Source organism: Felis catus, chromosome B3 (genome assembly GCF_018350175.1).
Source record: "Felis catus isolate Fca126 chromosome B3, F.catus_Fca126_mat1.0, whole genome shotgun sequence".
Classification (NCBI taxonomy): domain Eukaryota; kingdom Metazoa; phylum Chordata; class Mammalia; order Carnivora; family Felidae; genus Felis; species Felis catus.
In genome coordinates, this window is record NC_058373.1 from 6,161,596 (window position 1) to 6,188,481 (window position 26,886).

General features: G+C 56.2%; 1 protein-coding gene across 5 annotated transcripts; it reads left to right on the forward strand.

Annotated features, from left to right (window-relative positions):
• Positions 1-26,730, forward strand: KIF7 (kinesin family member 7). Of its 5 annotated transcripts, none has more exons than XM_023254924.2 (19): positions 1-156; positions 1,717-2,068; positions 3,731-3,931; positions 4,317-4,710; positions 4,939-5,479; positions 6,000-6,113; positions 6,654-6,881; positions 7,642-7,778; positions 8,123-8,238; positions 8,415-8,567; positions 10,242-10,444; positions 21,785-21,982; positions 22,279-22,404; positions 22,578-22,754; positions 23,571-23,786; positions 24,445-24,651; positions 25,376-25,574; positions 25,658-25,804; positions 25,943-26,730. In XM_023254924.2, the coding sequence occupies exons 2-19, from the start codon at positions 1,741-1,743 to the stop codon at positions 26,284-26,286; spliced, it is 4,029 nt and encodes a 1,342-aa protein (XP_023110692.2). In that variant the 5' UTR covers positions 1-156; positions 1,717-1,740; the 3' UTR covers positions 26,287-26,730. The 5 variants fall into 5 exon arrangements, with proteins under 5 accessions (XP_023110692.2, XP_023110695.2, XP_023110694.2 ...); XM_023254927.2 differs by having other exon boundaries at positions 22,581-22,754; XM_023254926.2 differs by having other exon boundaries at positions 8,418-8,567.
• Positions 26,731-26,886: the final 156 nt, after the last annotated feature.

Below are 26,886 nucleotides of genomic sequence, written 5' to 3' on the forward strand. Positions count from 1 at the left end.
TCGCGCCTCCGCCCCCGAGCTCCCAGGCGGGCGGAGCTGCGGGCGAGGGGCGGGATGTTTTGGGGGGCGGGGGTCCCGATGACGGCATCGGAGCGCGCCGCGCGGAGGCTCGGAGTCTGACTGCACCCCTGGGGGACTGTGCTCCCACCCGAGCAGGTGGGTTTGGGCCCGGGAGGGGTGGAGGTCGAGGAGGGGGGCGGGGGAGGAGCGCGCTCGCCCCCTCCCTGCGCAGGCCTGGGCCGGGTGGCAGCGGGAGCCGGCACTTGGGGAGCACTGGACCGAGCACGAGGAGCCCCGATCCTTGCATACCAGCCTCCTGGAGGCCCCTCCTTGAGCGGGCGGAAGCGCCCCCTTCCCTAAATCGGGGGCCTGAGGCCAGCATCCCGGGCCTGGCCGGCAGGGGCGAGCGCCGACGCTGGGAGAGTCGGGCCCGCATGTGTAATCACTTTTCCAAACTCCGGGAGATCCTGTCGCGTGCCCGCCTCCTCCCGCGCCAGACCGCGCCCGTGGAGTTGTCCCGGAGCCTTGGGTGCGCGGAGTTCTGTGTCCCGAGCGCTGGAAGAGCTCAGGGTGCGGGGCGAGCCGAGGCGCCCACTGTATTGCGCGATAGTTACCGCTGTGTCCCCAGGGCCGGGCACCCAGCAAGGGACTGGAGGATTGAGTGAGGGAAGGGACGAACCGTTACGTGTGCTCAGAGAAGTTCAGTAGTGACAAACCAAGTGCTGCGGGCCCGTGGGTAGGAGGCGGTGTGGACCGTGATAAGAAGAGAACGGGGACGGGGAGAGTTTTTTGGATGCAGTTTCATCATCACTGTTGGGCAGCTACTAAGCGTCCGACCTTGTGCGGGGCGGTGGAGATCCAGCAGGAAGGGAGACGCAGGGTCCCTGCCTCCCAGCTCCCTCTGCTACAGAGTGGCCAGTGGCGGGTGGGAGCGTCACCGGGCGTCGTGTGTGCGCCGCGGAAGCAGAGGCGCTTCCCTGGCTCCCTGAGGGAGAGGGGGCCAGTCCAAGACCAGAGAAATGAGGAGCCTTGGGCAACACGGGGTGGGGTGCAGGAGGGGAGCAGACAAGGCAGGGCTGTTAAAGTTTGGATGGCAGTGGGGAGCCTCTCTTGGGAGAGTGTCAGCAGGAGGGTAACATGATTGCATTTGCAGTTTTGAAAGATGCTCCTGGTTGCTGCGTTGGAGACAGAACAGTGAGGAAGCTGGTCACAGCCATCCTGTGGAGATGTCAGTGGCCGGGAGCGGGGCTTTGGCAATAAGATGGGGAGAAGCAGGTGCACTTGAGAGATATTTAGGAGATGGAATTGGCAGGTTTGGTGGTAGGAGTTTGGTCTCGAAGGATCTGGCTTTTTTGAAGAAGGCGGGGCAGGGGGGTGTGAGGTGACAAGGGCGGAGGTGATGGAGACCCTGGTGGGTATTAGGGAAAGGGGCTCCCTGATGTGGTGGTGGTGGAGCGTGCGTGTTCTAGGAGATGGGGTCACCGGGGAGGGGTGCGGCTGGAACACGGAAGCCCTTGGGAGTCAAGTGGAGGAGTTGGGGGCCTTCTTTTGCCAGTGACGGGCCTTCTTTTGTTACCGTGTAGGACCGCACGTGGCCCTCGCAGTATTCAGACACCAGGCACCCTCCCTTCCATGTCCCCAAGGTCGGGAGCCCCGGGATCTGGCTCCGGGTCACCTGCAGGTGCTGATGCCAGGGGCCTCTTCCTCTCTCTACAGGACCGGGAGCTGCCCTCCCCCAGCATGGGGCTGGAGGCCCAGAGGCTGCCGGGGGCCGAGGAGGCCCCGGTGAGGGTGGCCTTGAGGGTCCGGCCGCTGCTGCCCAAGGAGCTGCTGCACGGGCACCAGAGCTGCCTGAGGGTGGAGCCGGGGCACAGCCGCGTCACCCTTGGTCGAGACCGCCACTTTGGCTTCCACGTGGTGCTGGATGAGGACACGGGGCAGGAGGCCGTGTACCAGGCCTGCGTGCAGCCCCTCCTCGAGGCTTTCTTTGAGGGCTTCAACGCCACGGTCTTTGCCTACGGTCAGACGGGCTCCGGGAAGACGTACACCATGGGGGAGGCCAGTGTGGGTGAGTGACCCAGTGGGAGGCCCCGTGCCCTTGTGGAGTCTCCCCAACTTCTGCCCCTGCGTTCCTGCTGCCACACCCCCGTCGAAGGCGAGCCGGGTTCCCAATCTGACCTGCGGCCCCGGGTGGGAGCAGCCGTGTCAGGAGGCTGACCAGGACGGGAAGGAAGAGTCCTTGACGTGGGGAGCCTTTTGCACCTCCACAGAGATGGGGTCACACTGTGTGGCTCCGGGGACCTCAGGGGGAGGAAGGGCGAGGCAAGTCGGCTGGTCTCTGGAGGTCGTCAGGATGGCTGACACGGCTCAGGGACCCGTGTTCTAGTCAGAGTAGTGGGAGGGGGGATTGTTCTGGAAGAGCCGAGTTTGGCTGCTGCCTGGCAAGGGGGCCAGCAGTTCAGTGAGGCCCTGGAACGTTCGTTTGGGAGGGATACTTTAGGCCAGTTGAAGGAAATGCCCCACGTTAAGTAGCACAAACGTTCTCTCTCTTAGGTTACAAACGCATACAGGTGTGCTGTAGAAAATTAGGAAAATACAAACACGAGCGTTTGGTACTTTCCAGAAATCACTCGCCCTGATACCATTCCAATTTCTCTGAGAAAATTATTTTACCTTTTAAAAAATGGATTATATTGCCCTTGTTCTTTTATATCCTGTTTTTTTTCTTACAATATATCATACCCATGTGTCTAGATCATTAAATATTCAAGCTGGGGCGCCTGGGTGGCTCAGTCAGTTAAGCGGCCGACTTCGGCTCAGGTCACGATCTCACTGTCCGTGAGTTCGAGCCCCGCATTGGGCTCTGTGCTGATGGCTCAGAGCCTGGAGCCTGTTTCCGATTCTGTGTCTCCCTCTCTCTGACCCTCCCCTGTTCAAGCTCTGTCTCTCCCTGTCTGAAAAATAAATAAAAACGTTAAAAAAATTAAAAAAAAAATATTCAAGCTAATCAAAAAAAAATTAATGTTTATTTTTGAGAGCGAGCGACAGAGTGTGAGCTGGGGAGGGGCAGAGAGAGAGGGAGACATAGAATACAGAGCAGGCTCCAGGCTCCGAGCTGGCAGACAGAGCCCGACGTGGGGCTCGAACCCACAAGAGATCATGACCTGAGCTGAAGTTGGACACTCAACCGACTGAGCCACGCAGGCGCCCCTCCAAGCTGATTTTTTAATGGTGGCTTGGCATTCCATTGTGTATATAAGTTAACTTACTTAACCAGACCCCTATTGGATCTTAGGACGGACTCTTAGGATGTTTGCATTCTTCTGAAGTTATGAAGAGTGCTGTTCTGAACACCCTCTTATTACTTCCTTGGGATAAATTTAGGAGGTCCTTTAGCTAACTGAGCGTAGACTATAGTAATGAGCTCCCTGACCCGGGGAGTAATCAAGCCAACGGTATCTGATGATCTAGCAGAGATGTGGTGGAGGGGATGCTTATTACTTCATGAAAGGGGTTGGCCGAACCTTGAGAGGTTGCTTCCGACTCTGAAGTTCCATAATTCTGCCTGACCTTCCTGGAGCGTGGTCTGGCTCAGGCTACCCAGCCATCCTGGCCTCCGCTGCTACGCTCATGCTGGAGCCCTGCCCTCCAGCTGCTGGCTGGGGCCCTGGGGCCTCGAGCCATGTCCGCCGAAGGCACGGTGACAGGAGGCTCTGCCGTGTCTCCCCAGCCTCCCTTCACGAGGACGAGCAGGGCATCATCCCACGGGCCATGGCTGAAGCCTTCAAGCTTATCGATGAAAATGACCTGCTTGACTGTCTGGTGCACGTGTCCTACCTGGAAGTGTATAAGGAGGAGTTCCGAGATCTGCTGGAGGTGGGCACCGCCAGCCGTGACATCCAGCTGCGGGAAGATGACCGCGGAAATGTTGGTGAGGAGCTCCTGGGGCCTCCACTGGCTGGGAGTGGGACATGTGGCTTGATGCGGCTTCACCTGCTGAGGGGTGGCTCACCTGTCTGGGAGGGCTACCTCCTACCTGGGAAACCCGAGCCCTGGAACGTTTTGCCTTCCTTTCTCCCGTCTCCCCTGAGTTCAGTATATACTTCTGTGCCCAGAGTGCAAGGTGGGCACGGGCAAGTGGGAGGCCCTGGGGCCGGAGCCAGGATGGGCAGGACCCTCCCCACCCCTGCCTGTCAGGCATGGGGAAGGGGCATCTGAGTCGGGAAGAGCTGGCAAGGGCTAGCCCTGCTCTGCCTGCCCTCCTGGCCAGTCCCGGGCTGCCCCTGCGCTGGGCTCACAGCCTTGCGTGTCCTCAGTGCTGTGTGGCGTCAAGGAGGTGGACGTGGAGGGCCTGGACGAGGTGCTGAGCCTCCTGGAGATGGGCAACGCGGCGCGGCACACGGGCGCCACACACCTCAACCGCCTGTCCAGCCGCTCACACACCGTCTTCACGGTGACCCTGGAGCAGCGGGGGCGCGCCCCCAGCCGCCTGCCGCGACCCCCTGCGGGCCAGCTGCTGGTCTCCAAGTTCCACTTCGTGGACCTGGCGGGCTCGGAGCGGGTCCTCAAGACGGGCAGCACGGGCGAGCGGCTCAAGGAGAGCATCCAGATCAACAGCAGCCTCCTGGCGCTGGGCAACGTCATCAGCGCCCTGGGCGACCCCCAGCGCCGAGGCAGCCACATCCCCTACCGGGACTCCAAGATCACCCGGTGAGGGCCCTGCGGCCTGTGGCCCACGGGAGCAGGGGCCCCTCTCCGGCCGCTGGGGGTCAGGGGGCGGCGGGAGGCGAGGCGAGGAGGGGATGGGGCCCCTCTGGCTTCCCGGCCGCGCCGCCCACCGGTCCGAGGCCCCCCCCCCGGGCGACGAATCGGGGTCCCTGGGCCGGGCGCGTCCTGGCGCTCCGGCGCCCCTGACGCGCCCCCACCCGGCGTCCTCAGGATCCTCAAAGACTCGCTAGGCGGGAACGCCAAGACGGTGATGATCGCCTGCGTCAGCCCCTCCTCCTCCGACTTCGACGAGACCCTCAACACCCTCAACTACGCCAGCCGCGCCCAGAACATCCGCAACCGCGCCACGGTCAACTGGCGGCCCGAGGCCGAGCGCGCGCCCGAGGAGGCGGCGGCCGGCGTGCGCGGCCCCCCGCGCCACCGCTCGGAGACGCGCATCATCCACCGTGGACGGCGCGCCCCCGGCCCCGCCGCCGCCCCCGCCGCCGCCGCGGCCGCCGCCCGCCTGGGCGCCGAGTGCGCGCGCTACCGGGCCCGCACCGACGCCGCCTACAGCCTCCTGCGCGAGCTGCAGGCGGAGCCGGGGCTGCCCGGCTCCGCCGCCCGCAAGGTGCGCGACTGGCTGTGCGCCGTCGAGGGGGAGCGCAGCGCCCTGAGCTCCGCCTCCGGGCCCGACAGCGGCATCGAGAGCGCCTCCGCCGAGGAGCAGGCCACGCAGGGTCCCGGCGGGCCGAAGGTGGCCAAGGGCCAGGTGTGGCCCCGGGGAGGGAGGGAGCGGGGAAGGGAGCCGTCTTCATACGGCCAGCGGCGCCCCTGCCCCTTGTCCATCAGCGCAGCGCATTCCGGATTCAGAGGCGACTCTGATGACCTTGACCACGTCCTTTACCCTCCCGAGTCTCAGGGTCTCTGTCTGTGAAACAGGGATAACGTGGGTATCTACCTCCTAGGCTTGTTGTAAGGGCCGAAGGTGTACCAAGTGCCCAGCGCAGCACGCTAGTGGAGCCTCAGTGGGTTCCCAATAATAGTGATGCTGTTATTATTGTTAATAAAAGTATGATTCATAATCCAAGAGATGGCCCAAATAGCTTGCAGAGGGGACCACAGGCTGGGTGGGCTCTGGAGCCCCATTGCAGGCAGGGCTTGCAGCAGAGTAGCAAGCTGGACTAGGGGAACCCCTGGCAGGGCAGAGAGAGGGCCGGGGTGTCCCAGAGACAGGCAGGCTTGTCCGCAGGCTCCTGCCCCTGAAGCCTCTCTCCTTGCCCCTATCATAGGAAGATGGGGCACTGCAGTTGCTCGCCCTGCAGAGCCAGGTGGCCCGGCTGGAGGAGGAGAACCGAGACTTTCTGGCGGCCCTGGAGGACGCCATGGAGCAGTACAAACTGCAGGTGGGGAGAGGCTTCCTCAAGGTGAAATCGAACTGAGCTTCCGGGGACAAGGGGGAGTTAGCCAGGGCGGGCTTCTGGCAGGGTGGGAAGAGATGGAGGGGGCACAACTGAGCAACAGCGTGGAGGTGAGGAAGAGAATGGTGCGGGTGGTCGTGCCTGATGGCCATGACCCTGGATGAGAGGTGGGACTGGAGGGGCAGTCGGACCCTGGATGAGAAGTGGGACTGGAGGTCCCCGCCGTCCCAAGGCAACTGGGTCAGCTTTGCTCCCGGCGCCCTCTGGCGGCAGTGACTGGCATGAACGTGGAGGACTGACCTGGAGCTAGCAGGGTGGGGTGAGAGCTTGACCCTGAATAAGTGGCGTGCGTGTGTGCGTGTGTGTGTTTGGGCAACAAGTGGTCAGAGGTATCTGGCCCTCCTCAGTTTTAGCCGAGAGAGGGTGGGGTGGCCCCTTTCTTCAGTTTCCCGCACTTCTGCCTGCCAGCATCCCGGCACCCTCCCCGTCCGCACCCCCCATCAGCACCCGGAACATGTCTTCCAGAGCGACCGGCTTCGGGAGCAGCAGCAGGAAATGGCGGAGCTTCGGCTGCGGCTAGAGCTGGTGCGGCCTGGCTGGGGGGCCCCAGGGCTCCTACAGGGCCTGTCTGCCGGCTCCTTTGCACCCCGGCCTCACACAGCCCCCCTCGGCGGTGCCCACAGCCACATGCTGGGCATGGTGCCCCCCGTCTGCCTTCCTGGAGATGAAGTTGGCCCTGAGAACTGGGGAGAGGTGCGGAGGTGGCGAGCCTGGGTCTCTTGCGTTGGACAGGCTCGGGCAGGGGAAGGGCGGTGCTGCCGAATGTATCCAGCCTTTCCCGGGACCAGCTGTGAGATACCCCTTTCCAGTGCTCCTAGAGAAAGGGCCAAAATTTGGGGGACTCTGTAGGGCCGCTCAGAAGGGTCTGGTACCACTGGGCATCCCTGGGCTGGCTGGAGATTTTTGAAGTGAGGAGGTTACAGAGGGAGTTGGGCTTCAGGCGCTGGATGGAAAGCTTGCACACCTCCAGAGATGGGGGGCTCATCACCTCTGAGGCCACCCCTTCTGTCTTTGCAAGTATACTTTTCCATGAGCCCTAATCTCCCTGAGCCCGGCCTTCTAGTCACTTGGGACCTTTTGGACAAAGGCTGTCCTGCATCTTCCTGAAAGTTCTGGGTCATCTCAGCTGTAAAAGCCCAAGGCATTGCGGGGAGGGAGGGTGTGGGTTTGACCGGAGTCTGTTATACATCCACCACTCTGGCAGGGCATTGCTGGTGAGCTGTATACAAAGATAGGGCAAGCTGTCACCCGTGGAGTCCCAGGTGCTATGGGCGCCACCGGGGAGGGGGCGCTGGGGGGTTGGGAGGAAGCTCCTACTCTCACTTGGGATCGGCAGGGCTGTGAGGAGGGCGGGCAGGGCCGGGCATAGGCACGAGCAAAGATCAGTGATGGAAAATGGCTGATGGACGGTGCCCTGGGCGCTTTCTGTCCTGAAACCCTGGCACTCCCCTAGCAGGTGACAAATGGCAGAGAGCCTGGGGCCCAGCTGCTGGCAGAGGCAGACAGCCACGGGAGCGGCTCTTCAGCTGCCTCGGAGGAGGAGGAGCAGGAGGAGGGGCAGCCGCCCCTGCGGCCCCCGCACCTGCGCAGGTGAGTGGGACCAGCTGCCCACCTGACCCGAAGCACCTCGGGAGCCAGGCTGGGCTGGAGGAGGACCCCACTGTGGTCTCAGGGAGCCCTCACCTCCGTTGCCCCGTCCGGTGGGGAGAGCAGATGGGGACTGTGGGCTTGGAACCGGTGGGGTGAGTACGCCACAGGGTGGGCCCCGGGCCTCCTGGTTCTCGGCCTTCAAGGCGGCCTTCGGTGCCCCCAACAGCCCAGCCCCCTGGCCTCAGTTCTGCCAGACCGATGCCCCGAGGCTCCATTGACCCTGAGAGGACAGAAGACCACAGTGGCCTCTCTTCCTTCCTCTGAGTCCTGCTTCTGTCTTCCAGGAACGGGATCAACAAGTGGAGCCAGAGGGTGGGGGCCCGCCCAGGAAGTCCATGTGCCGGGAAGGGCCCAGAGCTTCACCCCGAAGAACCGGGTGCAGCCATCCCGGGGCCCAGAGGTGAGCTGGGCCTGGTGCAGAGAGGGCTCTGACCCTCCCCTCCGTGATCCTGGACTGGCTGTCCCAGACGGTCCACACGCCATGCCTCGCCGCCCCTGCCCGGGGCGTGCCTCTCCCCTCCCCCGCCTCCCCCACTGATCGTTGGGGTGGTGGCCTTGACGGCGGGCTTGTTACAGTAGCCGGTGGGAGCAAGGCCCTGGCGCGGCCCCGCCGGACCCCAGCTGCCACGGCCTCTGAGCGGCGGCTGGCCCAAGCCCAACAGAAGATCCGGGAGCTGGCCATCAACATCCGCATGAAGGAGGAGCTCATTGGCGAGCTGGTCCGCACAGGTGAGGTGGTGGGCCTTCGGGCGGGCCTCCCGCCTGAGGGTGGTTAGGAGCGGGGACCAGGTGGCTTAGTGTGGTAGCCGACTCAGCCTCTTGGGCCTGTGTGACCTTGAGCAAGTAGAATAGCCCCTCCGTGGCTCTGTTTTCTTCTCTCTAAAGTGGGGCTAGTAATTGTACCTGCTTTTTGGGCCGTTGAGGGGACTTCATTCAGCTGAAGCGCTAAGACCGGTTCTCAGAAAGTAATACCTATTCGTGGTAGCGGTAGTTGTATTTGTCAGTTGCCTGCCGTGTTAGGCACCTCGCTGGGCACAGGATCCCCTACTCTTAGGGTGCAAACAATGGCCCCAAATCATGCTACGTCCGCCACTGGTGACACATGTAAAGAAGCAGCTGAGCCTTTTTATTTGAAGGGTTGTGTATTTATTACAAAATGCATTATGAAGGGGCGCCTGGGTGGCTCAGTCGGTTGAGCGTCCGGCTTCGGCTCAGGTCACGATCTCACGGTTCATGGGTTCGAGCCCCACGTCGGGCTCTGTGCTGACAGCTCAGAGCCTGGAGCCTGCTTCGGATTCTGTGTCTGTCTGTCTGTCTCTCAAAAATAAATAAACATTTACAAAATGCATCATGAAGAATTTCAAACACAAGAGGAGGAAGGCTGGCACAGCAGGTCCCCGTGAGCCCGTCACCCGGATTTAGCATCACGAGCTTCTCCCATACATCCCTTTCCTTTGTCTCTTTTGTCTTCGCTGAGGTGTTTTGGAGCAAATCCCAGGCATCTTGTCATCTCACCCCCACACCGTTCAGTTTGCCTCTTTTTGGACACTTTAACCGACGTGCCATGAGCACGTCTAACGAAGCTCCACGTCCCCCCCACGCCCAGAGCACAAGCCTGTTCCCTCAGGTCTTTGGCAGAGTCCGTGGACAGCCGATTTGCTGGCACCCAGCTCCACACATGTCCCACACCGTGCTCGTGAGGCCTCTAAAGCGTCCCTCCTCCTGTCTCCTCACAGTCCTGTAGACTGTCCCAAACCCCTCGTGTTCAGGACTTGCCCATTGGCTTCCTTGTGGTGTTATTTAACTCGTCCCTCCGCTCGCCAGATTTCCCGCCAATGGAAGTCAGTTCTGGAGGCTTAATGACACGCAGGCCCAACCTGTGTATTTGTTAGTAGGTGTCAGGTGAAAATAAAGCCAATTTAGGGGTGGCCTGGGAGGCTCAGTCGATGAAGCTTCCGACTCTCGACTTCGGCTCAGATCGCGATCTCACGTCTCGTGAGTTTGAGTCCCGAGTCAGGCTCTGTGCTGGCAGCGCGGAGCCTGCTTGGGATTCTCTGTCTCCCCCTCTCTCTGCCCCTCCCCTGCGTACATGCACGTGCATTCTCTCTTTCTCTCTCTCTCTCTCTCTCTCTCACAAAAACAAACATTTAAAAAAATAAAGCCAGTTTAACCCCTAATTTCTGTGGGTCATTGCTATGGATGAGGCTAATTTTAATTGAAAAAGTAAGTGGCTTAAAGGAAAATATAGTAAATCACGGTACCAGTGGTGCAGAGGCTTGGCAAAACCCCCACAGGTGACCATGGCTGACAGAGGTCTGGAACCCCTCCCAGGGGAGCCGAGCGATGGTCCCCTTGGGGGAGAGGCTCTGCCTGTGCTGATGAGGCCCCCGCTCTTTCTTCCAGGCAAGGCGGCCCAGGCCCTGAACCGGCAGCACAGCCAGCACATCCGGGAGCTGGAGCAGGAGGCGGAGCAGGTGCGGGCGGAGCTGAGCGAAAGCCAGAGGCAGCTGCGGGAGCTCGAGGGCAGGGAGCCCCAGGACGCCGGCGAGCGGTCCCGGCTCCAGGAGTTCCGCAAGAGGGTCGCTGTCGCCCAGAGCCAGGTGCAGGTCAGTGTGGGGATCCCGGGGCAGTGGCTGGGGGCCTGGGATCAAGCCAGGTGGGCCCCGGGGCCAGGTTCACCGGCACCCGTGGGCGCTCAGGCCCTCGTGGCCCAGCCCCTGGCTGGCTTGGGGAACGGCCTCCGACTCCCAGGGTGAGGCCGGTGTTACATAGAAGTCAGCAGCGCTGAGTGGGGGGTCTCAGCTGTAAACACAGCAGAGGCAGGGAGGCCAGTGCTGCCTGCAGCCCGGTGAAGGGGGAAGGGTGGGCATCGAAAGCAAGCTACCCCTTCCTCATGCAGCCCCCCACCCCCCAGCTCCCCGGCCACTTCTCTCTCCGTCCCGTCTTCTCTGTCTACCCCTCGGGCCGTCAGTCTGTCTGACTCGAACATCTGTCTGTCACGCTGTTGGTTGGTAACCCCCTCCGGAGCTTCCCGGGTGTAACCTGAAATGGGTCCCTGCGTGCAGAGGGCAGGGAGAGACCAAAGAAAGAGGCAGCCACCCCAGGTAGAAAGGTTTCCTAAGCAAGGGAGCTTGCATACCAGTCTTGTCTTGGCGGCAGCAAGGTGAGTGGATCCCCGCACCCGCGCACCACATCTTAAAAGTTTGTGAGGCTCCCTGAACTGCGTTCAGTCGTGTGTACGTTCAGCGTTCTCAGCGCCACATCACTCTCTCAAGGTCGTGTCCTTAGAGCCGCCTCGGGGAGTGGGAGAGGCTAGCAGAGCCCACGTTCCAAGGACAGGGGAGGGAGTGAGGAGCCTCTGATCACCTGGGTCCACCCAGCTCATGGGTCAACTAGATTCAACAAGGATCACACGTTAGCCGAACACACAGCATTGTGTTTGGATAATGGCACAGGGGCCTCCTTGTAGGACAGTAATGTCCAAGGCCATTCTATTTTGGAGGATAGCTGTTCTCATCAGAGACCTTTCAGTGTTGAGGACAGGCTTCTTTGGCTGTCATTTAAGCTTGCTAGATGAATTTAGTAAGGGCTTCGATGTGTGCTATACTGTCCTCCAGCCCAGTGGAGGGAACCAAGATGGCGGCCAAACGATCGTACTGTTGGAAAACAATGTCCGCCTGGCCTTGAGGAGAGGGAAGTTCGCAGCTTTAGGATATTGACCTGGGTGTGCGTACCGTACATGTTGGCTGGGGGAGGCAGCACTGCCAGGCGTGAAGAGATGGACTGGGGGATGTGCCCAACCAGGACTCCCACCTTCTTCCCTCTCCCAGTGGCACATTTACCATTCCGCGTCTAGTGCGTTTCACCAGGTCGGGCTTGTGGCAGGACAACAGGATCCCAGTGGAGACCGAGGAGTTCCCTCGAAGTAACTCCCCATCCAGATGGGACACCCCAGGCAAGTTCTGGTAGACCATCCCTTTCCCAGGCGTGGTGGGGCTTGGTGTTCTCAGCAGCAAGTTGAGACAGTGAGAGTTGAGACAGTGGCTGTTTCCCATGACTTCCATACCTCGACGGGATTGGGTGCCTTGGCAAGAGGCCCCAGTCTGGCATATGGGGCACGGGCCCTACTGGTTGATCACTCAACTGTATGAAAGCCTGGGGGAGTACTTTAGTCCACCCAGCCAGAGTGGTTTTATCTGTTACTACTGTAGTCTGCTGGGTTTTGTTTTGGTTTTTTTTGAAGTATAGTTGACATGTTACATTAGTTTCAGGTGCACAACATAGTGATGCACGAAGTGTGTACCTATGCTGTGCTCTCGGCAAGTGTAGCTACCATCGGTCACCACACAACATTGTTACAATCCCATTGACTTTATCCCCTGTGCTGTGTCTTGCCCCATGAGTTATTCATTCCATAACTGGAAGCCTGTACCTCCCACTCGCCTTCACCCGTGCCACCTCCCCCTCCCCTCTGGCCACCGTGAGTTTGTCCTCTGTATTTATGGGTCTGTTTGTGCTACTTGTTCTCTATATTCCACATATAAGCAAAATTATACAGTATTTGCGTTTCTCATATTTCACTTAGCATGAAACCCTCCGGGCCCATCCATGTTGTTGCAGATGGCGAGATCTCATCCCTTTTTTATGGCTGAGTAATATTCCATTGTACATATACGCCACATCTTTAGCCCTTCATCTATCGATGGACACTTGGGTTTCTTCCATATCTTGGCTATTGTAAGTTATGCTGTAGTAAACATAAGGTGCTTATATGCTTTCAAACTAGTGTTTTCACTTTCTTTGGGTAAATGCCTAGTAGTGTGATTACTGGATCATATGGTAATTCTATTTTTAATTTTTTGAGGAACCTCCATACTGTTTTCCACAGTGGCTGCACCAATTAGCACTCCCACCATCAGTGCATGAGGGTTCCTCCCCACCCCCCCCATCCTCACCAACACTTATTTCTTGTCTTTTTACATCTAGCCATTCTGACAGGTGTGAGGTGATACCTCATTGTGGTTTTGATTTGTATTTCCCTGAGGATCAGTCATGTTGAGCGTCTTTTCGTGTGTCTGTTGACCGTCTACCTGTTTTCTTTGAAGAAATGTTTGTTCATGTCTTCTGCCCATTTTTGATGGGAGTATTTTTTTGGTGTTGAGTTGAGTAAGTTCTTCATATATTTTGGATGCTCTTTATTGTAAATGTCATTTGCAAATATCTTCTCCCATTCCATAGGTTTTAGTTTTGTTTACTGTTTGTTTTGCACAAGCTTTTTATTTTTATGAAATCCCAATAGTTTATTTTTGCTTGTTTTCCTTGCCTCAGGGGCTCTATCTAGAAAGAAGTTGATGTCAGAGATGTTACTGCCTGTGTGCTCTTCTAGGACTTTTATGGTTTCAGGTCTCACATTTAGGTCCTTAATCCATTTTGAGTTTATTTTTGTGGATGGTGTAAGAAAGTGGTCCAGGTTCATTCTTTTGCATGTGGCGGTCCAGTTTTCCCAGCACCATTTGTTGAAGAAACTATTTTCCCCATTGTATATTCTTGCCTCCTTTGTTAAACATTGACCACATAAGTGTGGATTTATTTCTGAGCTTTCTATTCTGTTTTATTGATCTATGTGTCTATCTTTGTGCTAGTACCGTACTGTTTTGATCACTACAGCTTTGTAATGTAACATGAAATCTGGAGTTGTGATACCCACAGCTTTGTTTTTCATTTTCAAGATTGCTTTGGCTATTTGGGGTCTTTCATGGTTCCATACAAATTTTAGGATTGTTTGTTCTAGCTCTGTGAAAAATTCAATTGGTATTTTGGTAGGGGTTATATTAAATCTGTAGGTTGCTTTGGGTAGTATAGACATTTTAATAATATTTGTTCTTCCAATCAATGAGCATGGAATGTCTTTGCATTGGTTTGTGTTATCTTCAGTTTCTTTTGTCAGTGATTTATAGTTTTCAGAGTATAGGTCTTTCTCCTCTTTGAATGAGGTTATTCCTACATATTTTATTATTATTTGGTGCAGTTGTAAATGAAAGGGTTTTCTTAATTTCTCTTTCTGCTGCTTCATCGTTAGTGTATAGAAATGCAACAGATTTTTGTATAATTTTGTATCCTGTGACCTTACTGAATTAATTTATCAGTTCTAATAGTGTTTTGGTGGAATTTTTAGGGTTTTCTATATATAGTATCATGTCATCTGCATATAGGAGTTTTCCTTTTTCCTTACCAACTTGGGTGCCTTTTATTTCTGGTCTGCTCGCAATGGCTAGGACTTCTAGTACTATGTGGAATAAAAGTGATGAGAGTGGACATACTTTCCTTATTACTGACCATAGGGGAAAAGCTCTCAGTTTTTCATCATTAAGCATGATGTTAGCTGTGGGTTTTTCGCATATGGCCTTTATTATGATGAGGTATGTTCTCTCTAAACCTACTTTGTAGAGGATTTTTATCATAAATAGATGTTGTACTTTGTCCAATGCTTTTTCTGCATCTATTGAAACGATCGTATGGTGGTTTTCTCTTATTGATGTAATGTGTCACATTGATTTGTGACTGTTGAACCACCCCCCTTGCACCTCAGGAGTAAATCCTACCTCATCATGGTGAATAATTTTTTAAATATATTGTTGGGTTTGGTTTGCTAGTACTTTGTTGAGGGTTTTTCTATCTATGTTCATCAGAGATATTGGCATGTAGTTCTCTTTTCTTGGTCATGTCTTTGACTCGTTTTGGTATCAGGGTAATGCTGGCCTCAGAATGGATTTGGAGGCTTTCCTTCCTCTATTTTTTGGAATAGTTTGAGAACAATAGGTATCACTCGTCTTTAAATGTTTGGTAGAATTCTCCTGTGAAGCCATCTGATCCTGGACTTTTGTTTGCTGGGAGTTTTGTTTTTGTTTTTGTTTTTGTTTTGTTTTGTTTTTAATTACCAATTCAATTCCATTGCTGGTAATCAGTCTGTTCAAATTTTATTTCTTGGTGATTAGTTTCGGTAGGTTATGTGTCTAGAAATTTATCCGTTTCTTCTAGGTTGTTCAATTTGCTGGTGTTTCATGTTTCTTAATATTCTCTTTACCATCCTTTGTATAATTTCTTTGGTGTCACTTATTTTTCTTCTTTCATTTCTGATTTTGAGTCCCTCCCCTGCTTTCTTTTTGATAGGTTTGGCTAAAGGTTTATCAATTTTGTCGATCTTTTCGAGGAACCAGCTCCTGGTTTCATTGATCTGTTCTATTTTTTTAGTCTCTGTTTTATTTCTGCTCTAATCTTTATTATTTCCTTCCTTCTGCTGTTTTTGGATTTTGTCTGTTCTCTTTCTTGCTCCTTTAGGTATAAGGTTAGATTGTTGATGTGAGATTTTTTTCTTTTTGAGGTAGGCCTGTGTTGCCATAAACTTCCCTCTTAGAACAGCTTTTGTGGCATCCCAAAGGTTTTGGGCCATTGTGTTTTCATTTTCTTTTGTCTCCATATATGTTGTTGATTTCTTGGTTGGCTCATTCATTGTTTAGTAGCATATTTAACCTCCATGTATTTGTGTTCTTTCCAGATTTTTTCTTGTGGTTGATTTTTAGTTATTGTCAGAAAAGATGCATGGTAGGACTTTGATCTTTTGGAATTTGTTGAGACTGGTTCTGTGGCCTAATGTGTGATCTGTTCTGGAGAATGTTCCATGTGCACTTGAAAAGAATGTGTATTCTGTTTTAGGATGAAATGTTTTGAATATATCTGTTAAGTCCATCTGGTCCAGTGTGTCATTCAAAGCCACTGTTTCCTTGTTGATTTTCTGTTCGGATGATCTGTCCATGAATGTAAGTGGGGTGTTAAAGTCCCCTATTATTATTGTATTACTATTAATTAATTACTTTTTGTTTGTTATTAACTGCTTTATGTGTTGGGTGCTTCCGTGTTGGGTGCATAAATATTTACGATTGTTCTATCTTGTTGGATTGTTCCCTTAATGACTACATAATGTCCTTCCTTGTTCTTGTTACAGTCTTTGTTTTAAAGTCTCTATTGTCTGATAGAATAGATTACTACCCCAGCTTTCTTTTCACATCCATTTACATAATAAATGTTTCTCCATCCCCTCACTTTTTTATTAAGTTTATTTATTTGAGAGAGAGAGCGAGAGCGAGCATGATCAGGGGAGGGGCAGAGAGGGAGAGAGAGAGAATCCCAAGCAGGCTTTGCGATGACAGATTGGATCCCAATGTGCGGCTCAAACCCATGAACCATAAGACCATGACCTGAACCGAAACTAAGGGTTGGACACTCAAGTGACTGAGCCACTCAGGCATCCCACCATCCCCTCACTTTCAATATGCAGGTGTCTTTAGGTCTGAAATATGTCTCTTTTAGGCATTATATAGTGGGTCTTGTTTCTTTAATCCATGTCACACTGTGTCTTTTTTTTTTTTTTTTAATGTTTTCTTATTTTTGAGAGAGAGGAAGGAGGAAGGGAGAGCGGCGGGGGGGGGGGGGGCGGGACAAAAGTTTCCGAAGCGGGCTCTGCACTGACAGCAGAGAGCCTGATGCGGGGCTTGAACTCATGAACCATGAGATTATGACCTCAGCTGATGTCGAGTACTTAACCAACTGAACCATCCAGGTGCCCCGATACTGTGTCTTTTGATTGGAGCATTTAGTCCATTTACATTCAAAGTAATTTTTGATAGGTATGTATTTATTGCCATTTTACTGTTTTTTATAGTTCCTCTCAGCTTCTTTATTCTTTTGATCTTTTCTTCCCAGTAACCACATGATTTGTGGTTACTGTTAGGTTTGTATCTAACATCTTCTACAAATAGCAGTCTATATTAAGTTGATGGTCGGTTAAGTTGGAACCCATTCTTTACTCCTCTCCCCACCACATTGTAGGATTTATGATGTAGTACTTTACAACCTTTTACTTTGTGAGTCCCCTGACTGATTTTTACAGATATATGTATTTTACTTCTTTCATGCTTCCTACTTTTCTTACTCTTACTTATGATCTTTTCTTTCCACTGAAAGAGTCCCATTTAACATTTCTGGCAGAACTGGTTTAGTGGTTGTGAACTCCTTTAGCTTTTGTTTGGGAAATTCTTTCTCTCTCCTCCTATTCTGAACGATGGTGTTACGGGGTAGATTATTCTTGGCTGCAGCCTTTTCCTTTCAGTGCCGTGAATGCCATTCCCTTCTGGCCTGCAAAGTTTCTGCTGAAAAATCAGCTGATGGTCTCATGGGGTTTCTCTTGTATGTAACTGTTTTCTCCTGATGCTTTTAAAATCCTCCACCACTACTTTTTGCCATTTTAATTACTCAGTGTCTTGGCGTGGGCCTCCTTGAGTTGATTTTATGGGGCGATTTCTGTGCCTCTAGATCTGGATATCTGTTTTCTTCCCCAGCTTCAGGAAGTTTTCAGGTATCATGTCTTGAAATAAATTTTCTGCCCTTTCTCTCTTTTCTTTCTGGGATCCTTATAATGCCAATGTTATTACACTTGATGGAGTCGCTGAGTTCCCTAAATCTGTTTTCATCTTGCATCATTTTTTTCTCTCACCTGCTCAGCTTGATTACTTTCCATTACTCTGTCCTCATCCATTCTTCTGCTTCTTCTAGTCTGCTATTTATTCCCCCTAGTGTCTTTTTAGTTTCATTTATTGTGTTCTTCATTTCTGGTTGGTTCTCTTTTTATGTTTTCTGTCTCTTTGTTCAGGGTCTGACTGATGTCCTCCACTCTTTTCTCAGGTCCAGTGAGTATCTTTATGACTGTTTCTTTAAATCCTCTATCAGGCATATTACTTATTTCTGTTTTGTTTCGGCTTCTTGCTGTGATTTTGTCCTGTCCTTCCATCTGGGACATATCCCTCTGTCTCCTCATTTCGTCTAACTCTGGGTCGGGTTTTGTGTGTTAGGAAAGTCAGCTACATCCTCTGCTCTTGAAAGTGTGGCCTCATGAGGAAGAGGTCCTGTAGTGCAGTGTCCCCTGTTCACCAGAACCTGGTGCTTCACAAATATCTCACATGTGCATCGTGTGCACCTGACTGTTGTGGCCGCTTTTGCCATCCGTCCAGTGGTCTGCAGGGGCCCTCTTTGTCTGCTGTGGGCAGAGTTTGGTCCCTGTGCCGTTAGTGGGCCAGTCTGGGGCCACACCGGGCTTGAGTTGAGTCAGATCAGGGATTTGCCAGAGCCGTGGAAGCACCGAACCGCAGGGCCCTTTCCCTGTGTTTTCCCGAGAAGCTTTTGTGGATGCGCACGGCCTCCAGCAAGACCAGCTGTCTGCCCCCAGCCCACTGCTGGTGCCGCAGTCAGACTAGTGTGGTTGTCTTCCCATCTCTCTGGGGCAGGAGTCACTTTGGAGTAGTGCCAGCCTCTGTGGGGGCTGCTTCCACACTGCCAGGCTGTGGCCTGGGTTGGATGGGCTCTGGCCCAGAGCATATTAGAGCAGACGGGTCTGCAACGTGCACAGGGGCAGGGCGTCCAGTTTTTACGAGGTTTGTGAGCTGTCCTCTTGTGAGAGGGGACCTCCTGCTACTATGTCCAGGACCCGCCACGGGGGTGGAGGAGGTGGATCTGTAAAGTGCGGGGTGCGTGGTGTCTGCAAGGTTTGCGCCCGCCTTCTGGGGGAGGAGTCCTGTCTTGCTGGGACCGAGGCAGGTCTGGCTGCAGGGGCCGATCTGCTGGAGCGCCGTGGGATGAGGCTCAGTGTAAGTTAGGCAGTGAGTGTTGGTGTCGCGCTGGCCCCCACGAGGAGCTGTGTTGATGCTGGGGGGGCAGAGCGTGGAAATGGCACCTGCCAAGTCCTCTGTTCCTGGAGGAGTCCCTCAGTGATGTCTGTCCCTCCAGATCAGTAAATGACTCTCCCTCCGTATGCCCTGGGCAGTTTTCAGACTCCTGCTTCTGTCTGTATCTCCATGCCTGTGTGTTGTGCTGTCTCTTTAAGGGTGGGACTCCACTTCCTGTGGCCCTTGGGTTCTCCCAGACCTGAGCCCGCTGAGTTTTAAAGTTCTAATTTTTTTTTTTTTTGAGAGAGAGTGTGTGCGTGAAGCAGGGAGGGGCAGAGGGGGGAGAGAGGGAATCTTCAGCAGGCTCCATGCTTAGCACAGAGCCTTACATAGGACTCGGTCTCATGACTGAGATCACGACCCGAGCCGAAATCAGGAGTTGGACGCTTAACTGACTGAGGCACCCAGGCACTCCTGAAGTTCCATGCTTTAAGTCCCACTACTTTTAAGAACTCTCAAAATTTGGCCCCTCTGGTTTTCAAAGCCAAATGTTAGGGTGATTGATCTTCCCCGGGCAGGCTCCCTGGTGTGAGGGTCTGTTTCTGTCCCTTCTCCGCTTCCTTGGTGTCCCCCTTTCCCATGGACGGTCCTGTGGTCCATCTAGCTCCCACCGTGTCTCCGCCCTTCCCACCCTCTTCCACGGGTGTCTTCTCTTCATTTAGTTTGGTTTGTTCTGCCTGTCTTCTGGTTGTTTTCTGGGTTGTTTGCTCCCGTGTGTTTTCTAGTTGCATCCATGAGATGAGGTGAGCTTAGCGGCCTCCTACAGCTCTCTCGGCTTTCATTTCAGTTCTCCAGCCATGAACCAGCCCGCTCACATGGCTGGAGCTTTTATTGATATTCGTGATCTTTCAGAGGCTGTGGACTGGATTTTGGACAAGGGAACTCCTCCAGCAGTCTGCATTTTATCATGTTTTGTTTTAATTTTTTAAATGTTAATTTTTGAGAGAGCGTGCGCCAGCAGGGAGGGGCAGAGAGAGAGGGAGGCAGAGAAACTAAAGCAGGCTGCGTGCAGTCAGTGCAAAGCCTGACACGGGGCTCAAACTCTCGAACCGTGAGATCCTCACCTGAGTTGAAGTCAGATGCTCAACCGACTGAGCCACCCAGGTGCCCCAGCAGTCTGTATTTTAAAAGGTTCCCCACCCCCACCCCACCCCACTTTGCCTTTTTCAGTCTCTGTGGGCAATGCTTTGGTCATGTCCTGGGGTGTTTATATTTCAAAGACTAAGATTTACTAAGAATTGCTAAGATTTACAAATTCAAGGGACAAAGCATGCAAGTTTTCTTCAAGGAGTTTGGGGTAATTGCTATTTAAATTTTTCCTTTGTGGGGCGCTGGGTGGCTCATTTGGTTGAGTGTCTGACTCTTGATCTCGATTCAGGTCATGATCTCCCGGTTCATGGATTGAGCCCTGCGTCGCACTCTGCGCTGACAGCGTGGAGCCTGCCTCTGGGATTCTCTCTCTTTCTCTCTTTCCGCTCCTCCCCAGCTCACACGCTCATGCTCTCTCAAAATAAATAAACTTAAAAAAAATAAAAAGTAAAGGAAATTTTTCCTTTGTGTCAGGGTCAGAAGACACGGTGCATCTTGTCTGTTTCCTCCTCAGTTACCTCCTCATCCTCCTCGCCTTCTCAGAGACTCCACCTCTTAGCATCTGAATCAGGCTTTGTCACAAGCACCCAGATGTCAAGCAGAGGCATCTTGTGCCCTCGTAGCTTTATAAGGTCTTTACCCCGCACTCCAGCCCAGCGGGCAGCAGAATAGCCTTACCTCTTCCTTCTTTGCCCCGGCGTGCCGTGCAGTTTCCCAAACCAGCCCCTAAATCAGCGTTTTAAGGACGCCCCATGCTCATGCGGCCATCCGTGAGCGTCTGACGTAGGGGCCACCTCTCCCCACCCAGGTCTCTGGCCGACTCCGGGTTTCGCCTGCTGCCATTTTCCGTGGCAGTCTGCTCGCGAGCTTCCCGGATGTCACTTTAAACCGGTCCCGGCATGCAGAGGGCGGGGGAAGCTATGAAAGAGGCAGCCACTCCCCGTGGGGAAGTCGCAGGTTTAATCAGCAAAGGGAACTTGTTTACGAGGCTTGTCTTGGGCGGCAGCAGGATGAGTGGATCCCCGGGCCCACCTGCTGTATCTTAGAAGTTCATGAAAAGGTCTACGCGGGTTCAGTCGTGTACACGCAGCGTTCTCAGTGCCTCGTCACCCTCTCGAGGCCGTGTCCTTGGAGCTGCCTCTGGGAGCAGGAAAGCCAAGTGCGGCCCACATTCCAAGGACAGGGAAGGGGGTGAGGAGCCTCTGATGGCCCGGGTCCAGCTCATGGGTCAATGGGCAATCACATCCTTTTGCTGACCTTCCCCAACACATTTTATCAGTTGATGTGACTAACTGTCCGTTTATCCATCTATCCATTCGTCTTTCTATGGCCTTTTATTGATCCATGTATTGTCTGTTTTGTTGTTAAGATTGATTTCTTTATTAGAGAAAGTGTGAGTGGGGCAGGGTCAGAGAGAGAGAGAGGGAGAGAGAATCCCAAGCAGGCTCCGGGCTGTCAGCGCAGAGCCCAGCGCCCAAGGTTCCATCTCACGAACTGTTGAGATCATGACCTGAATTGAAGTCGGACGCTTAACTGACTGAGCCACTCAGGCACGCCCACCCTGTTTTTCACCCTTGTATGATCCTGTCCATCTGTCCACCCACCCTTCCATCCACCAAACTTTATAGCTGTCTGTCCGTCTGTCTTCCCTCCCTCCCTTCCTCAGCTCAGCTGTCCAAGAGACAGTTCAGTAGAATGGTCAAGAGCACGGGCTCTGGAGCCTGACTGCTTGGGTTTGAATCCCAGCCCTGCCATTTAGTAGCCGTGTGCCCTCGGTCAAGTTTCCTGAGATCTCTGTGCCTCAGTTTCCTAGTCTGCAAAGTAGGGATAATGATAATCCTATTTTTTCCATAGGATTGTTAGGATCATTTGATACCCACAGAGCACGTGATGTGTGCCTCGTACAGAGAAAATGTCCTGGTAGCCACCATCTTTTGCTGTCATTAGTCCATTACCCACTGGCCTGTTTGCCCTTCCGTCCGTCCCTCTCTCCGTCCGTCGTCCTTCGGTCCTGCCCACCCTGGTTGAGTGTCGGGGGCGGTGCCATCTCGTGGTGGCCCAGCCGAGGCTGTGTCGGTCCAGGTGCTGAAGGAAAAGAAGCAGGCGACCGAGCGGCTGGCGTCGCTGTCGGCCCAGAGCGAGAAGCGGCTGCAGGAGCTCGAGAGGCACGTGCAGCTCATGCGGCAGCAGCAGGGGCAGCTGCAGAGGCGGCTTCGCGAGGAGACGGAGCAGAAGCGGCGCCTGGAGACCGAGATGAACAAGCGGCAGCACCGTGTCAAGGTCGGGTCGGGTCGGGGGCGCCTGGGGTCCCCGGGACTCGCAGCCGCAGGACCTCCCGAGCCGGCGGCTCGGCCTCCCTGAGTTTGTCCTCGCCCCTGAGAATGAGGAGAGCCGGAGGGCACGCGAGGCGGGCGGGACTCGGGAGGTGAGCCGTGCCCGCGGCCGGCGGCCCGCAGGAGCCCAGTCCCAGGGAGACGTGGGTGGCGAGGCCATCTCCGGAGGGGCTCTGGGGAGACGCGGCCCCCCCCGCCCCCCCGGGACCCTGCCCCTGAGCTGCTCGCCGGGCGCGTCCCCAGGAGCTGGAGCGGCGGCACGAGCAGCAGCAAAAGATCCTGAAGATCAAGACGGAAGAGATCGCGGCGTTCCAGAGGAAGCGGCGCAGCGGCAGCAACGGCTCTGTGGTCAGCCTGGAGCAGCAGCAGGTGGGCCGGGCCGGGCCGGCGTCCCCGGAGCCCCGGTCGGCTGCCTCGGTCCCCCTGGGGCGCGGCGGAGGTGGGGGATGGGAGGGGGGGCGCACCCTTCTCCCCCACTGACCCCGGGCGGTGGCCCGTGGGGCCAGGGGTGAGAGCTGAGTTCCCTCCCCCACCCCCGTCAGAAGATCGAGGAGCAGAAGAAGTGGCTGGACCAGGAGATGGAAAAGGTCCTGCAGCAGCGGCGGGCACTGGAGGAGCTGGGGGAGGAGCTCCACAAGCGGGAGGCCATCCTGGCCAAGAAGGAGGCCCTGATGCAGGAGAAGACGGGGCTGGAGAGCAAGCGCCTGCGGTCCAGTCAGGTGAGGCCCCGCCAGCGGGGTTGGTGCTGGGTGAGGTCCTGCCAGGTGAGATGCCATCGGGTGGCCCCCTCCCGTGGAGGTCCCTCCCGGTGACAACCCTGCCAGGGGAGGCTCTTCTGGGTGATGGCCCTGCCGGGCAAGTTCCAGCCACGTGAGGCTCCGTCCCCTTCATGTCGCCCTCTGCACTTGCTGGGGGCCGTGCAGGCCAACAAGGAACAGCAGGTGTGGAAAGGGGGACGACCAAGGAGACGCAGGCCTCACAGGCGCTGGAGGCCGACGGACCTGGGCAGACGGCGGCCTCCCCGCTGCGCAGTACTCTGTCCCCCCTGCGTCACTGCTTCCTCTTGAGTAAGGAGCTTCTGAGCCAGTGCCCTCTTTGGCCGGTGGAATCACAGTGGTGCCAGGATGGTGGGAAAGGGGGGATGTGAGATCCAGAGCCCCGGCCCGGAGCAGGTGCTCGGACTCAGTGCCCGCACTCAGGTCCAGAGTGCTCTGAAGTTCAGCAGGGTTCAGGGTGCTGCTGGATTGTCCGGTGCTGCCCCCTTTCTGCCAGGAGTGCCTTTTCCCATGCTTGCTGGGATCCTTCGGGGGCCGTCTCCGGGGGTCCCTCCTCCGAGGCTCTGGTCCCACCGGCCCCACTGGCCGAGCCGCCACAGAGTCGAGAGCCGGGCCCTCCCGCCGGGCGGTACTCCCGGATTGTAGGGCTCTTGAGGGAAAGGCCCGCAGCCTCCGTAGCATCCCGTGGCTGGGCCGCTTCTGTGACCTCTGCGAGGGTGGGGCCGCCCCCTCCCTGACGCCCAGTGGCGCCGCCCCCAGGCCCTCAGCGAGGACATCGTGCGAGTGTCCAGCCGGCTGGAGCACCTGGAGAAGGAGCTGTCGGAGAAGAGCGGGCAGCTGCGGCAGGGCAGCGCCCAGAGCCAGCAGCGGCTCCGCGGGGAGATCGACGCCCTGCGCCAGGAGAAGGACTCGCTGCTGAAGCAGCGCCTGGACATCGACGGCAAGCTGAGGAGGGGCAGCCTGCTGTCGCCCGAGGTGAGCCCCGCGGCCCGGACCTCCGCAGCCGGCCGGGCCCTGCTGCTCCCCGACACGCTTTCCCTGCGAGCGAGACCCAGGGCGTGGGGTGGCCGCAGCGGGCGTGCTGGCCTGGCCCTTCCTCCCGCCGCGGCCCCCGCAGCAGGGACGCACGGACTTGGCCCTCGCCGTTCCTGCCCGGCTGGACCCTGGGGGCGCTCCGTGTCCTGAGCCGTGTCAGCCCACGCGTCCGCGCCTCGGCTCCCTGTGTGGGAATGAGCGGTGGCAGCACGTCCCCGCGCCTCGTGGCCAGTCCCTGAGCAGCAGAGAGAGCCTCGTTGCAATAAACTCACCCCGGTGGCCCCTCTGGTGCCCGTAGCAGACCGTTTGGCGTAGGGTGCTCTGCGCTTCTGTAGATCATGCGACAGGTGATACGCCAGAGAGCAGCCCGTCAGCAGAGCCTGGCCTCCCCCGGGGTCGGGGCTGTGATGGAAGCTTCCTGTCCCTGCCATACCAGTCAGGGACACTTTGGATGTGCTGTGAGCTCAGGATGAGGAGACAGAGCGTCTCCCTCGTGGCTGGGTGCTGGTGCCGTCTGCCCAGGGACGTCATCCGGGGAGTGGGTGTGCGTGGTGTGGGCACCCGGGCCTCCCCTTCCACTCCTGCCCGTGTCCCGCAGGAGGAGCGGACGCTCTTCCAGCTGGACGAGGCCATCGAGGCCCTGGATGCTGCCATCGAATACAAGAATGAGGCCATCACGTGCCGCCAGCGGGTGCTGCGGGCGTCGGCCTCCTTGCTGTCCCAGTGTGAGATGAACCTCATGGCCAAGCTCAGCTACCTCTCGTCCTCGGAGACCAGAGCCCTGCTCTGCAAGTATTTTGACAAGGTGGGTCACCGGCTCCCGGGCCCTCCGCCACCTCCGTCTGGTACTTGTGTGGGGGAGGGGTCTGCTGGCAGCTCCAGACGGGGGTCTGTTTCCTCCCAGATGCGGGGACAGAATCAGGGCCGTCTCCAGGGCTGCCTCAGACTCTCCTCCTTAAACCCTAACTTTCTTAGTGAAACGAAGACCCGGTCTCCTCTCCCCCCACTTTCTGGCCTCCTGGCCCCTTCAGTGCACCCAGATCGGTGGTTCTCGGCAGGGATGGTTTTCCCCCAGGGGACATCTGGCCGAGTCTGGAGATGCTTCCGGTCCTCACAGCCATGAGGGTAGAGACCAGGACTGCTGCTAACCCTACAGCAGGCAGGACAGGTCCCCACAACCACAGACTCCCTGCCTGAAATGTCAGTAGTGCGGAGCTTGAGAAGCTGGGCCTCAGCAAGGCTCTGCCCGCGGGCTTAGGAGCCTGGGCCTCGGAAGGAGCTTGAGGCAGGGGTAGGAAGTAAGCTTCCTCTTGACAGCTGACTCTTGTCATTTGGAAATCCCTGCCTAGAACACCGTTGAGAAGGTGTGGGAGGCCAGGTCTTGGCTCAGCGGGACACCCTGGTGATTCCTTAGTGACGTCCGCCCGTGGGGGATGGTGGCTACAAGTTTGCCAAGTACCTGAGTACCTGCCGCCGCCGGTCGGGGATGATCCGCGCTGGGGACTGAGCCCGGCTGGGTCTTGGGACAGGTCGTGACGCTCCGAGAGGAGCAGCACCAGCAGCAGATCGCCTTCTCCGAGCTGGAGATGCAGCTGGAGGAGCAGCAGAGGCTGGTCTACTGGCTGGAGGTGGCCCTGGAGCGCCAGCGCCTGGAGATGGACCGCCAGCTGACCCTGCAGCAGAAGGAGCACGAGCAGAACATGCAGCTTCTCCTCCAGCAGAGCCGAGGTGAGGCCCCTCTCCCTGCCCGCGGCCCCTCCCCGCTTTCCTCCTCGGCCACCCCTCCTTCCTCCTCCGCCCCTCCCGTCTAGATCACCTCGGCGAGGGGCTAGCGGACAGCAGGAGGCAGTATGAGACCAGGATCCAAGCGCTGGAGAAGGAGCTGGGCCGCCACCTGTGGATGAACCAGGAACTGAAACAGAAGCTCAGTAGCCTGAGTGCGGCGGGCCAGAGCAGGGGTGAGGCTCACCTGACCCGGTTTGGGCCGGCCTCCGGGAAGGCTTGGGAACCCCTCTAACCTCCGCTCTTCCGCGGGCATCTCCCACAGGGGAGCTGAGGCCTCCGTTTCTGACGAGTGTCGTTGGTCTCGGTGACAGGTGGGGAGAAGAGGGCCCTGTGCCTGGAGAGCAGACCGGCTCCCGGAAACGAAGAGGAGCTGCGCCCCGTGCCCGAGCTTCTCTGGCAGCAGTCCCTCCCCGAGGGGGGCCCCCGCTCCCGAGACGAGGTGCGGGACTTGGTCCGGGCCCCGCTGCCGCTGACGTGGAAGCGCTCCAGCCTGTGCGGTGAGGAGCAGGGCGGCGCCGAGGAGCCCCTGGGGGGGCGGGCGCCCCCCGTGGGTGAGGCGGGCCTGCCCTGGAACCCCGGGCCCCTGCCCAAGCCCCGGCGGGACCCGCGCCGGGCCAGCTCAGGCATGATTGACGTCAGGAGAAACCCGCTGTAGGCTGTGCACAGAGCCCGCCTTGCAGGGAGGCTGAGCCCGCTCCTGGGCCCGGTCAACCCTGTTCACTTCATGAAAGACGGCCTTTAGCTCTCCCTCCAAATCCGGGTCCTGATCTTGACACAGCCGGGATCAGCGAACCTGGGCCACCAGCCCCAGTAGATCAGACTCCTATTTTTTCATCTGTAAATTCCTGCCCCTCATTTCTTTGAGCTCCGGTACCGGATTGCCATCTTTTGGCTTGAGAGTTCCCAAAAGGCAATTCTGGTCCCAGACCTGCGTGCGGGTGCCCCAGTGCTGGGGTTCAGCCGGTGCTGGACACACAACAGTGAGTGGCAACCGGGTTGTGTTTTAAATGGTCTTATGTATATGGTGGGAAATGGGAAGCTTGGCATAGTTTTAGACTTTTGTAAAACCATTTTATAATAAATGAGACTCTGAAGGGAAGAATGTGAGTTTTTACTTGGTTTGATTTACAAGACACGAGTCAGATTTGAGAACATGACAGGTGTGAAGGCTTTTTAGAGCCCCTGAGACAGGCCCAATTCAGAACTGTGGACCGGGGCCCCCACCAGGAGTCCCCAGAAGCTGCTCCTTGGGACA

Bases quoted from the DNA above. Each gene is read 5' to 3' on its own strand.
- KIF7 (XM_023254924.2), top strand. From the start codon at position 1,741: ATGGGGCTGGAGGCCCAGAGGCTGCCGGGGGCCGAGGAGGCCCCGGTG. The intron at 5,480-5,999 runs GTGTGGCCCCGG...CCCCTATCATAG, and splicing joins CGAAGGTGGCCAAGGGCCAG to GAAGATGGGGCACTGCAGTT. The intron at 25,575-25,657 runs GTGAGGCCCCTC...CCTCCCGTCTAG, and splicing joins TCTCCTCCAGCAGAGCCGAG to ATCACCTCGGCGAGGGGCTA.